The 14192-nt window shown below is 42.0% G+C and overlaps 1 protein-coding gene across 1 annotated transcript in view; it reads left to right on the top strand.

Moving 5' to 3' along the window:
• Nucleotides 1-1219: 1219 nt before the first annotated feature.
• LOC106608687 (mitogen-activated protein kinase kinase kinase 11) overlaps nt 1220-14192 on the top strand; it is a 50709-nt gene continuing 37736 nt past the window's right edge. Inside the window, exon 1 of the mRNA XM_014206786.3 lies at nt 1220-3165. Coding sequence (XP_014062261.2) covers nt 2394-3165 — 772 coding nt within the window. The 5' untranslated portion in view covers nt 1220-2393. The remainder of the gene's footprint in view (nt 3166-14192) is intronic.

Here is a 14192-nt window from a genome sequence, read left to right as displayed (position 1 = left end):
CCGATAAATGGAATGGGGGATGCATGAGATGGGGGATACATGGGGTGGGGGATGCATGGGTGGTGTTTGGTGGGGGAGTTGACTTTAGGAAGCAGCGGAGCAACAAGCACCTACCACGGGGCAGGGAAGCTACCACAGAAGGACCAACACTGTTTCCACATAGCAGCACACGGCAAAGGTGCCCCCTCCCCTATCTACACTACAGTAATGACAAGGACAATTATCCCTGTTTCATATGACTGTATGATCAACCACAATATTATTTGAGACTATGTAACCCATTATAGGCCTTATAAACTCAATGATGATGTTTATATGTCAACATTTGCACATTGGACCGGACCACTAACTTGCCCCAAGGTAAAGAACAGCCTGAATTCGTTGGGGCATGGACTATACAAGGTGTCAAAAGCGTTCCACAGGGATGCTGGCCCATGTTGACTCCAAAGCTTCCCACAGTTGTGTCAAGTTGGCTGGATGTCCTTTGGATTGTGGACCATTGTTGATACACACGGGAAACTGTTGAGCGTGAAAAACCCAGCAGTGTTGCAGTTCTTGACACACTCAAACCATACACTTACATATTTTGTATTGCCCATTCATGCTCTGACTGGCACACATACACAATTCATGTCTCAATTGTCTCAAGGCTTAAAAATCCTTATTTAACCTGGATTCACCTGGTCAGTCTATGTCACGGAAAGAGCAGGTGTTCCTTATGTTTTGTACACTCAGTGTTTAACCTCATCCAGTTGTGACACTTGGCCCATAACAATTAGTGGCCTAATGACAATAAGGCTCCTTTGTGCGACATGCATATTTATTTGGCACTCAGATATTCCAGTAAACCTCAAATGCAGAACACGGGAATTAGGAATTAGTCCACATATTACTGCCTTCTCCATCCTCTCTCGACCAGAGCGAGTGTTGCGTTGTTTCTCTAATCAGGGCCCAGGGGTGTATTCGCCGATTTTGTTGCAAAACGTTTCGTCTGTTGCAACAAAACCGTTTACTCCAAACGGGAAAAGTTTTGCAACGAAAACGAGAGCTTCTATTGGACAAAATCAGATAGGTCCCTTCCCGGTTTTGTTCCGTTTGCTCTGTTTGCTTCCGTTTGGTTCTTAAACGGTAAACTGTTTCCGTTGCAAGAAATAATGAATACCCCCCTGATTCTTTTCCTGTTGGGAAAAAAGTTTCTAAACCCCACCCTCTTCTTTGACTGTAAGCACAGACGTAGAGTGGTTCGAGAACGGGACGAGGGAAGACTGCTTAAGGAAGAGGGGACATGATAACAAATATTAATGCATCAATTATGACATTGATAATAACGACGAGCTTGCCAGGGCTTGGCACTAAATTATCGTTACGCACAATACAGGATTTGTTTTTGGTGTGCGTTTCTCTTTTAGAAAAAGTAGACTCCTAAGCAGGTTTGTACAACTCTTCTTGTTGCGAACTAGGTGGATATCAAGTTCTTTTTTGAAAATACATACGTATACAATTGAGACATTGTATGTCACCATCGGGTAAGACAGCAAATATGGATACAGTTGCGCAAACGGGTGCGGGATTTGTTGACAGAACGCATAGAAGTTTTGGCCAGACACCGTTATTCGTGCTCATGGTTTAGGGCGAATTGGTAAACTTTGAAACTTGTCGTAAAGCACGGGATTCTCAGGACTAAATGCGCCTTTCCTGCTATTCTTCTCCTCTTCTCAGCGCTTCCTGCTTATGGTGGCCACCTCACTTCATGGCTAAAAATGCAGAACTCAAAATGGACAACTAAACGGAGTTGAACTCTTCCGTTGGGTTATTATTGTCCAATGTTCTGGATATTCTACAACCACCTGATGCTCATTTTGGTATGATGTGATCCATCCAGTGTTCTACACGGTCGTGGTTTTGCTATAGTTGAATAAGTTCTCCTATATTTCATATCTCAAGAAGCAGCACCTAATCATTGGTCAATATGTGACCATTTTTGGTATAGTAATAGAGTAATTGAGTGAGCTATGTGCTCAAACCACGCATTGAGAAACCACACCACAACAGTTGAGTAGAAACTTGCTTTATGGAGACAATTCTGCCTTTTTACCCATCGGCACACTTGGTAGGACTGGTCACATCCATGGCCTTTGTTTGATTGTTGCCAGCTCTAATGGAAACATATGCAGTCCATGTCAGGTTGCAGGAGAGACATTTTTTATCCTGTTGTCTTTGAACACGGTTGTGTTCCTGTTGGCCAGGCCTTTGAACAAATTTCATTGGTCCCTGATGAGCCAACTAGACACAGACAAACGGGAGAGAGGCGCAATAAAGTACATTATTGTACTTTATTTTCAAAACCATACAGAATCAAACCCAGTGTCTGAACATCTGTTCATTGTGGCTCCATGGAGCCACTGAAGAACATTTTTACCCGTGGCCCACTGTCGAACTGGAAAGGTCTGGATCGATCACAAAAAGGGAACTTCACCAATCCTGTGTGGACGGCTTTATTCGACTATGAGGCGTCCGGTAAAGACGAGCTCACCCTCCACAAAGGTGACCTGGTGGAAGTTCTGTCACTGGACTCTGAGATATCCGGTGACGAGGGCTGGTGGGCAGGCAAGGTCAACAACAAAGTGGGAATCTTTCCCTCGAACTATGTCTCCTTCAAGCCTCCTTCATATGGGAAACTGCAGGGCAATGGAGTTGGCGTGGTTGGGGAGCTTGGGCCAGCCGTAGTGGGGGTGGGGGAGTTCGAACCCGAGGCCGTGGATTTCACGGAACTGAGCCTCGAGGAGGTCATTGGAGTCGGCGGCTTCGGCAAGGTGTATCGCGGGACATGGAGAGGTGGGCTGGAGGTCGCCGTGAAGGCGGCCCGCCAGGACCCAGACGAGGACATCAGCGTGACGGCCCAGAACGTGCGCCAGGAGGCCCGGCTGTTTGCCATGCTCACTCACCGCAACATCATCGCCCTCAAAGGGGTTTGCTTACAGGAACCCAACTTGTGCCTCATCATGGAGTATGCGTCCGGTGGCCCGCTGAGCCGTGCTCTGGCTGGGCGCCGCATCCCGCCGCACGTCTTGGTCAACTGGGCAGTACAGATTGCTAGAGGGATGCTCTACCTGCACACAGAGGCCATCGTTCCTGTCATCCATCGTGACCTCAAGTCTAACAACAGTAAGTCACTACACTAGTCACGTCCAGAGTAGGCTGGTTTTAACGATGCACAGAGGTTAGAACGTTGTTATAGACAACACTAAAGAGAGCTAGAAGGTCATAAACAGGTGTCAACTGTTGTGAATTACTACATTTCCTTAGCTCCATGACAAACTGTCAAATTCAGTTTCACCAGTTCAATTGGCTCTGAGTGAAATGGTTAGTCTTCCTATTTGCTGGGGAGCTTGACCTACAGGACTCAGGACATTGTGCTATAGGTTATATTGTTGCATTGCCAGAGGCTACACCTCACCACACACTTTGTCTTTGGCGAAGCTCACTCTTCTCCCCTCTCCACTACAATATCGGCTCTAATAGCTCACAAATATCAAGCACAAACATACACATTTGATTATTATTGTCCCTTCAAATGGCAAAATTGGACACTATTAATTCACTTTGGCTGCAGTCCAAAAGGGATTTCAATTTTGTCACATGTTTTGTTGTGTTTGCTCTTCGCTTGATCTCACAGGGAGCGTGGGAAATGAGATGATTATTTGGACGGAGCATCTCTCTCTCTGTTGCGCTAGGTTATTGCTTCATATCATGTGAGCACTGTAGCCTGTATACATATCACAGAAAGAGAGAGAGAGCTCTCAGTCTGAGGAAATTGTGAAACCTCTAGCGAGCATTTCTCGATAACGAGACCAGCCGCTTCGCAAGCAAAGGTCAAGAATTCTAGTGGGTGAATTTTAAAGACCGTCAAAAGTCACTCCTTGAACTTTGATGATGTTCATTGCGAGAATGACCGTGATGTAGGCTTAAGTAGGTGTTTTGGGCTCTAGCTTTGGTCATCTAGGCCCTTTCGTGGACTTTGTCCATAAACCACATCAAATAGATGCAATAAAGTTCATACAGAGAATTCAACCCTCTCAAACCAAAAGCTACTTGGAACTGTCAGGCTGAGAGGCTTGATAGTATCCTTGATTGTCAATACACAAGGCCACCTGAATTCACACAGAGGCAAAACCATTATTATCATAATTTTGACAAGTCCGATAATCCCTGTCAGTGGCTTGGCAATATCTGTAATGGTTCAGTGTTTGTTTTTGTTCAACATCCCCTCATTTCCGTTCGTTCAGATCACCAAAGACCCACTTCCATCTTGGATAATCTCTCTGTACAGCCGTGTTACGTTAGGCAAACAGAAAAAGATCAAGGCAGTTTTTTTGTTAGACAAGAGACCGACAGCACTTCTGAGAAAATGGGCCATGGTAGGTCTGTCTTCTTAGTTCTACACCTAATTTCAAGGTTTTCCGTCACACCAAACACTAAGTAGGCCAAAGTATCACTGTTTCAGTCCATCACCTCCATCTTCCTCATTAAGAGGCAAGCCAGCAGCTGGGAGAATCCCGGGTCTGACAGGAAAAAGATCTGTTGGGAAGTGAGCTGGCAACTGGAGGGTGGCTGGTAAAAAATCCTTGATGCCATTGCCTTGCCTGACGTTGTGCCCTTTAGCAAGGCACTTAACCCCCCACAGCAACTGCTCCACGAGCGCCCAGTATGGCAGCCCCCTGCCCCAACCTCTCCAACCTGTATGTTTGTCTGTTGGAAGGGTTGGGATAAATCAGAAGTCACATTTTAGTTGGACATTGTGTACAATTGACAAATAAAGTATTCTTAATCTTAACTTGTTCCCACACACTCCCGTCCACTCTCATTCTCCACTGTTCTGACTGAGCAGACATCAACGAACCCACTGGACTGGAAAACATCCCTGTTGCGCAAATATATATATTTTTTAAATGTAGGGTTTGTAGGCTATATGGAGCAACACAACCAACACAGTCCCTCTTTGTGCTGTAAAGATGTTATCTCTGCACTACCTCCTACCTCTTGTTTTTTTTATTTCTTCTCTGAAGCTTTGTCCCAGACCTGCCTATACATGTCCTCTGTTGTGGCAGTGAGCAATATCCAGTTGTTTGGGGAAAGGGAGGTCTGTGTTCGCTCCCGATGTATCTTTTGAAACTCAATCTGTTCCTATAGAGAGAGCGAGAGAACAAGGGCATGGTTTCTTCAGTGTTTACCGATAATTTTAAAGTGTACAGGAGAACCACCTCTTTAATCAAATCAAATTATATTGGTCACATACCATTCACATATTTATCAGATGTTGTTAGGGGTTTAGCGAAATGCTTTAAGGGTTCAAGGAAAGGTAGCGAGGCGCTCAAGTTAGCGGCCATTGAAGGAACATTGAGGTGTTCGAGCTTCTAAAAATAATCACAAACCATTGATCCACAACGAAGTTCCTGCTATTAGGTGAACTGTGAAATAGATTGCGTAGAGATGCGGTCTTAAGGGCAGATATTCAGAAGAATGCAGAAGGTTCTGGTGCAAAGGTGTCCAACTTTTATTTCTAGTGTTCAATAGTGATAGCCGGCGAAGACACCTAATAGCAGGAACAACCCTATCTAGTAGTCAGAACCTGGTAATACCTGGATGTAGGATGGGACATAAACCTAACAACTTCAATTACTCATTTCTCTGAACAGGGGGAAAGAATCATCACCAAATTCACTGAGAATACATTACATAGGATGAAGAATCAATACTTTGAGCCGCATCTCTATACTACTTGTCAGTCATAGAAACCTGATACGATATTTTGTCGGGGTGGGATGGGCGTGGGGTGTCTGTGGGCTGCTTTTGACAATTTCTTTGGATTTCTCATGTCTTATTCATTGTTAGAAAAAAGTTTGGTTCAAATCTGATGTTAGGTAATATAATTATTGAATATGATATGAATCCTACAAATTAAAATGGCCAATTTGGGCACAATCAAAGAATTCGTTTAATTTCTCAAAGATCAAAATCTATTTCAACAAAATAATTTTGCCGGAATGCATATTTAATATGTTTCTAACTACAGAAATGATTTCAGAACAATCTGAGATGGTGGGTGACATTTAAAGACTTTTAAAGTGAATTAAAATACTTTTTTTAGTGCACTGTTGCAACGATAGAGCTGTGTTTAGGGTGACAGACACTATTTATAGCTGTAGAGATTTGAAAGGAGAAGAGCCTGTAGCTTTGTGCTGTAGTTACACATCAGTGAAGCGTACTGATTGAACAGGACCATTGAAGAAAGTGCACACAGAAGACGGCCTTGAATGCAGGCCAGGGGCCATCACTGGAAAGTAGATGCAAAGAGAGACACACACACACACACACACACACACACACACACACACACACACACACACACACACACACACACACACACACACACGAGTGAGCGTGTACACGTATACACAGGGCTGGATTAAGAAATCATAAACCCCGGGGATTATAAAAACGCATTTCATGCAATTCTACCTTGTTTACATGGCAAAAGACATTAGCTGAATCTTTTTTAATACCACACAAATGACCTAAATGAGTGGCTACTCTGACACTGAGAAACAGAGCTCAATCTGGCTACTAAATACAATTTCCAGTGGCACACTGACTCGCCTAATGTTGAAGATGAAGCCATAGGTTACTCACGGTGATGGCCAACGTGCTCGTCGTGGCAATAGACCATCTCAAGATGAGATACTTTGAAAAACAGTTCTGCTGTTAGCTACAAATTGGGAGTTTTTTTTTTATTTGCAAAAGGCAAACCGACAGCTGCACCAACTACAGAAATATAATCTATAGATGAATGGGAACTGCCATGTCAGGAATGGCATCCAATGCTAGTGTACCCATGAGTTTAACAGTCAGATTGCCAGCGTCAGAGGTTACAAAACTCATCTATGGATTACATGTCTATGGCCACAATGCAACAAACTGTAGCCTATATTTAGCGCACATGCTGCCAAAACTGCGGCCTCCTGGACTGTAGGCATACCGGTAACTGCCAAAATAAAGCAAACACTATAGTAAACAAGGGATACAAACTATATGTTAAGGTGTGGGGTGCATTTTCCTGGCATGGTTTAGGTCCACTTGTAGAATCTATGCCAAGGCGTATTGAAGCTGTTCTGGCAGCTCGTGGTGACACAACACCCTTTTAAGACACTTTATGTTGGTGTTTCCTTATTTTGGCAGATATCTGTATGCCCTTGTGATAACTTAATTCATAGTTATTTTTACAGTATATATTTCCTTGTATTGTAAAAAAATATATATATATATATGTATGTATGTGTGTGTGTGTGTGTGTGTGTGTGTGTGTTTGTGCTTGTTTTTTTTACAATATTAAGGATATATTTTATATATATATATCTATCTATCTAGTACCAGTCAAAAGTTTGGACACACCAACTCATTCCAGGCGGTTTTCTTTAATTTGACTATTTTCTACATTGCAGAATAATAGTGAAGACATCAAAACTATGAAATTACACATATGGAATCATGTAGTAACCAAAAAAGTGTTAAACAAATCAAAATATGTTTTATATTTGAGATTCTTCAAAGTAGCCACCCTTTGCCTTGATGACAGCTTTGCACACTCTTGGAATTCTCTCAACCAGCTTCACCTGGATTGCTTTTCAAACAGTCTTGAAGGAGTTCCCACATATGCTGAGCACTTGTTGGCTGATTGTGGAGGCCAGGTCATCTGATGCAGCCCTCCATCACTCTCCTTCACGGTCAAATAGCCCTTATACAACCTGGAGGTGTGTTGGGTCATTGTCCTGTTGAAAAATAAATGATAGTGGGACTAAGCATAAACCAGATGGGATGGCGTATCGCTGCAGAATGCTGTGGTAGCCATGCTGGTTAAGTGTGCCTTGAATTCTAAATAAATGATCTACAGTGTCACCAGCAAAGCACCATCACACCTCCTCCTCCATGCTTCACGGTGGGAACCATACATGCGGAGATCATCCGTTCACCTACTATGCATCTCACAAAGACACGGCTGTTGGAAACAAAAATCTCAAATTTGGACAAAGGACAGATTTCCACCGGTCTAATGTCCATTGCTCGTGTTTCTTGGCCCAAGCAAGTCTCTTCTTCTTAGTGGTGTCCTTTGTAGTGGTTTCTTTGCAGCAATTTGACCATAAAGGCCTGATTCACGCAGTTTCCTCTGAACAGTTGATGTTGAGATGTGTCTGTTACTTGAACTCTGTGATGCATTTATTTGGGCTGCAATTTCTGAGGCTGGTAACTCTAATTAACTTATCCTCTGCAGCAGAGGTAACTCTGGGTCTTTCTTTCCTGTGGCGGTCCGCATGAGAGCCAGTTTCATGATGGTTTCTGCGACTGCACTTGAAGAAAATTTCAATCCCTACCTTGTCACAAGACAACTGATTGGCTCAAACGCATTAAGAAGGAAAGAAATTCCACAAATGAACTTTGAACAAGGCATACCTGTTAATTGAAATGCATTCCAGGTGACTACCACATGAAGTTGGTTGAGAGAATGCCAAGTGTGCAAAGCTGTCATCAAGGCAAAGGGTGGCTACTTTGAAGAATCTCAAATATAAATATATAAAATAACTTTTTTAGTTACTACATGATTCCATGTGTGTAATTTCATAATTTTGATGTCTTCGCTATTTTTCTACAATGTAGAAAATGGTAAAAATAAAGAAAAACCCTTGAATTAGTAGGTGTGTCCAAACTTTTGACTGGTACTGTATATAATTAAGTGTCTTAAAAACAATTAAAAATGTAGATATATAATTATTTTTTTGCTGCCTCTTGGGCCCCTCACGGGCCTGGGCCCAGGGGCTTCACCCGGTAAGCCCCTGCATTAATCCAACACACACACACACACACACACACACACACACACACACACACACACACACACACACACACACACACACACACCTCAACATCAGTCAGTCATTGACACATTGGCCCTCAGATGCACACAATCAGTCATAAACACATTGGCACACATACTGTATATTTAGATTAACTATAAATACACACTTATAATAGTACATGGGACTTATATTGCGCTTTTCAATGACCCAAAGTCGCTCTACGTTTGTAGAACGAGATCAATACAAGGCCAGATTAACAGCAGGAAAAAACACACATGAAACAAAGAGAGGGGGAGTGTGTGTGTGTGTGCGCGCGTGTACTCTGGAGCTTGGCCAACTATAATTGGAAATCACATGGAAAATGCCACACTAAGCGTTGGTGGAGTCAAACTTAACTTAATTGTGTTTTCAAGAGGAACCACAGTTTAAAAACAGGTTGATAGCTACCTGTAGCTCATAGCCCACCTATGAGTAGCTCTCCAATCTATTCTGAAAGTACTTTTCACGTGTTTCACTGCAAACTGTCATAAACAAATCTCACAAGTATCAAACACTGCAAGCTCCCAGCTATTATCAAATCAATGCAACATTGACAATATCCCACCCCTGGTTAGCCACTATTGGTTTAAAAAGCCAAATCTAACACAATATTTGCAAATTCATTTCCAGGATTATTGCGTCTGTCTGTGGTGCGTGCGTTTGTCAATCACTTTGTGTGTAGCCAGTTGATGTGATAACCGTCTTGTGGGTTGACAGAAATACTTTCCCCAAAAGCTTAAATGTTAACTGCAAAGTAGACTTACCTGGCAGAAGTAAATCTATTATTTGTTATTTGCAAACTTTGCCATGAAATGATCAGCAGCAGTACAGAACCATCGCTAGACCGGCACATTAGACTGCACATTCCTCACTCGCTAGATTCACAGTTAAAGGGCCAGAATGGCAATTAAAGGGGGAATTACACCCCCCCCAAAAATTACATTTGTTAGTTTTCTTCCAGACCTAAAAAAAATGGTATTCAGATGTGGTTTAAGCATTGACATGGACTCAGAACATCCAATTTATTTCATTGTTGCTCTATAAACAATTGTAATTTTGAGAGCGATTTTTTTTCTTTTTTTTTTTCTTTCTAAAACCAGCAAAAATACAACTGAGAAAACAACATAATTTGAGAAAATGTAAAACCGTTTTCAAAATAAAAAATGTATAGGGCCCCCTTAGAAGTTTATCAACCATCATTCTACCAGGTATATTGGCAGAAAACAGTGCACTAAGGACCCGGGAACAGTCGCAGGGGAGAAGAAAAGAATGTGCCTATTTGAAGGCTATAATTTATTTAAAGTAGCTCTCATGCTAGAAAATGTTTAAATACCCTGGTTTAAAAAGACCTTGGATCAACTCTTTTTAAAAGTAGCTCTCATGCTAGAAAATGTTTCAATAAATCTTGGATCAACACTTTTTTCCCAGAGTGGACAAGCATCTGACACAGCTGTGCACCACCAGCATGTTTTCACTCAGGGCCCCTAGCGCCCCAATGCAGCGCACTGAAAACATCCCCTGTGTTATTCTGCCCTCACAGACACTTGCAGTCTCTCGCTACTCACACACATCAACATTCCCAAGTTCACTGAGGGGAATTATGAGGGCAATTTGGACATTTAGCCCACAGTGGTGGCATGTGAGGTATTCAGTCCAGGAAATAGACATATTGAACTTGATAAACTCCTAAAATGCATAGTGACTTGTATTATCTGTAACAGGGGTTGCTGCGTCAATAGACTTGCTTTGCCAGTCACAGGTATGTAGGTGGAGACTACAGAGTCAAGCACTAATTGGCTAAAGAGTGCTGATCTAGGATCAGGTCCCGTTTTGTCCATGTCATCTTATTCATTATGATCTAACTCTGAGACTCTGTATGAAGACGAGCCTTGATATGGACATTAGAAAGAGAATCCTAGAGGAATTATATGTAAATGGATGTACAGTGCCTTCTGAAAGTATTCACAACCCTGTACTTTTCCCACATTTTGTTGTGTTACAGGCTTAATTTTAAATTAATTAAATTTAGATTTTGTGCCACTGGCCTACACACAATTTTCCATAATGTCAAAGTGGAATTATGTTTTTAGAAATGTTTACAAATTTAATTAAAAATGAAAAGCTGAAATGCCTTGAGTCAATAAGTATTTAACCCCTGAAGTTATGGCAAGCCTAAGTACGTTCAGGAGTAAAACGTTGCTTAATAAGTTGCATAGACTCACTCTATGGGCAATAATAGTGTTTAACATGATTTTTCAATGACTACAGAATCTCTGTACCCAACACATACAATTATCTGTAAGGTCCATCAGTCGAAGAGTGAATTGCAAACACAGATTCAACCACAAAGACCAGGGAGGTTTTCCAATGCCTCGCAAAGATGGGTTAAAAAAAAGCAGACATTGAATATCCCTTTGAATATCCCTTTGAGCATGGTGAAGTTATTAGTTACACTTTGGATGGTGTATCAATTCACCTAGTCACTATAAAGATACAGGTGTCCTTCCTAACTCAGTTGCCAGTGAGGTAGGAAACCACTCAGGGATTTCACGATGAGTTCCATGGTGACTTTAAAACAATTACAGTTTAATGGCTGTGATAGGAGAAAACTGAGGATGGATCAACAACATTGTAGTTACTCCACAATACTAAACTAAATGACAGAGTAAAAAGAAGGAAGCTTGTACAGAATAAAAAAAAATGCATTCTGTTTGCAATAAGGCACTAAAGTAAAACTGCAAAAAAATTGGCAAAGAAATTACATTTATGTCCTGAATACAAAGCGTTATGTTTGGGGCAAACACAACACATCACTGAGTACCACTTTTCATATTTTCAAACATGGTGGTGGATGTATCATGTTATGGGTATGCTTGTCATTGGCAAGGACTAGGGAGTTTTTTTGGGGGGGATACAAATAAACGGAATAGAGCTAAGCGCAGGCAAAATCCTAGAGGAAAACCTGGTTCAGTCTGCTTTCCAACAGACACTGGGAGACACATTCACCTTTCAGCAGGACAATAACCTATAACACAAGGCCAAATATACACTGGAATTGCTTATCAAGACAACATTGAAGGTTCCTGAGTGGCCTAGTTACAATTCTGACTGAATTCGGCTTGAAAATCCATGGCAAGACTTGAAAATTGCTGTCTAGCAATGATCAACAACCAACTTGACAGAGCTTAAAGAATGTGCAAATATTGTACGATCCAGGTGTGCAAATACTTTCTCTTAGAGACAACCAGAAAGACTCACTGCTGTAATCGCTGCCAAAGGTGACTCAGGGGTGTAGATACTTATGTACAGGAGATATTTCTGTATTTCATAGTTAATACATTTTCAAACATTTCTAAAAATATGTTTTCACTTTGTAATAGTTACATTTTTTTAAATCCATTTTGAATTCAGTCTGTAGAACAAAAATGTGGAATAAGTCTAGGGGTATGAATACTTTCTTAAAGCACTGTGATGGTTAGAGATAGGGCTTCACAGTCATGGCCAGTTAGTCATTTAAAATAAAGTATGTGGTTTGTTAAGTAGGTCATGGGATGAGTAGGAAGAGACGGTTCTCGTAAATTCAAATCAATAACTACTCTGCATTTTAAAGTTGCAAACAAGCTATGCTCTTTTTGTGGCTTGAAATACAACTAGGAAGAGATCCTGGTCTTGTAGATAGAAACAGGTTGCAATGCTAAATGTAACCTCAAATCAATTTAATAAATTACCTTGCTATTAGTTCATTCCAATCTTCTATATTAATTCACCAACCAATCAAGGTTTTTTCTACAAATACCTTTGTCACAAAGTGCATAGTTTCGCTTACTGTCCATGTTAGGAGAGACAACAAAGTTCAAAACCCCCAACTATAACACAGCCGACACAGAGAGTGGCAAGGAAAAACTCCCTCAGTCTTGATTGGAACAAACCTGTACTTATCCTTTCGCTGACATTGGCATATCTTCAATGCCAGCGTGTTGCTGCCTGACAGGCATCACCTGTGATGGGGTGGCAGTACCAGGCTCTGTGGAGGAGTTCAACCAGGGCTTGGCTCCGGTGTGTTTCCATTGGCACAGTGTCTGACTGGCTCTGATAAGAGTTCCGGCCCGGCCCCCCCCCCCCCCTCCCCTCTTTATTTTGGAAATGCCGGCAGGCTGCATCCGGAGATCCCAGGCTCTGATTAGGTTGGGGGGGGAAGGATGCTGGAGCAGGTAGGAGTTGGCACGGGATTCCCTTTCACACACGCACTGCTGGCCCCATTGGGTAACTCTGGCTTGGATACACACATGCATTGATACACACGCATGCACGTACACCATATATATATATATATATATATATATATATATATATATATATATATATATATATATATATATACATCACTCACACACACACACACACACCCTCACACACACCCCCCCCCCCCCCCCCCCCCCCCCCTACACACACACAACCCCCCTACACACACACAATCCCCCTACACACACACTTGACTAATGTTCCAGAATAATAATATGCTGCGTAGAACAGAGAGCTTTAGAATGACGGCCCGAACAACAGAACTCCAGGGGACGAGAGGGGACAACGAGGCACTGTAAGGTCACACCACACAGGATGTGAGAGGATTCCAAAACCCAGGAAATCGTTGATAATTTTTTTCCAGGTTTAGGCTAACATTTGGTTTCTCTCACTAGCTTGGTTTGGCATCTTTTCTACAGTGATTGTAAGGCAGTTGTCATGTAGATAGAGAATTCTCACCACTGACTTGTGAATGCTAAATGGATGCAAGGATCAGGCAGATATTTGGCCAGAAACATTTGACACATTTCCCTATATTATGTTTCAATCTCTGTACCTGAGCATGTGTATGTGTATGTGCAGTTGTTGTATTAGAGTTGAGGGATACTTATCATACTTCTACATTTCCGTTTGGCTCTCTGTGTCAGTTGAAACTGATTTATCTGTTGCAGTGCTGTTCTACACAACTGTGCAAACATTGGAGAGTGTTTAGTCAGCCAAACCTTGATTAGCTAGGTAGGTCAATGCACGACATGGGACCAATGCATTGAACCATGTTTTAAAAAGGGGTAGTTAAAAAAAAAAAAAGAAAGTGACTGCCCACTTACCACCAGCTAAGTCTGACACAACCTCCTGACCTCGACCCCTGATTGACCCCTTGGCGACCCCCACATTCTGTATTTCCCAGGATACCAGAGAGGAAGAGGTGAATTGATAGGGTTG

Source organism: Salmo salar, chromosome 07 (genome assembly GCF_965601325.2).
Source record: "Salmo salar chromosome 07, fSalSal1, whole genome shotgun sequence".
Classification (NCBI taxonomy): domain Eukaryota; kingdom Metazoa; phylum Chordata; class Actinopteri; order Salmoniformes; family Salmonidae; genus Salmo; species Salmo salar.
The sequence above is the reverse complement of the archived record's forward strand: the minus strand, read 5'-3'. Positions and strand labels throughout refer to the sequence as shown.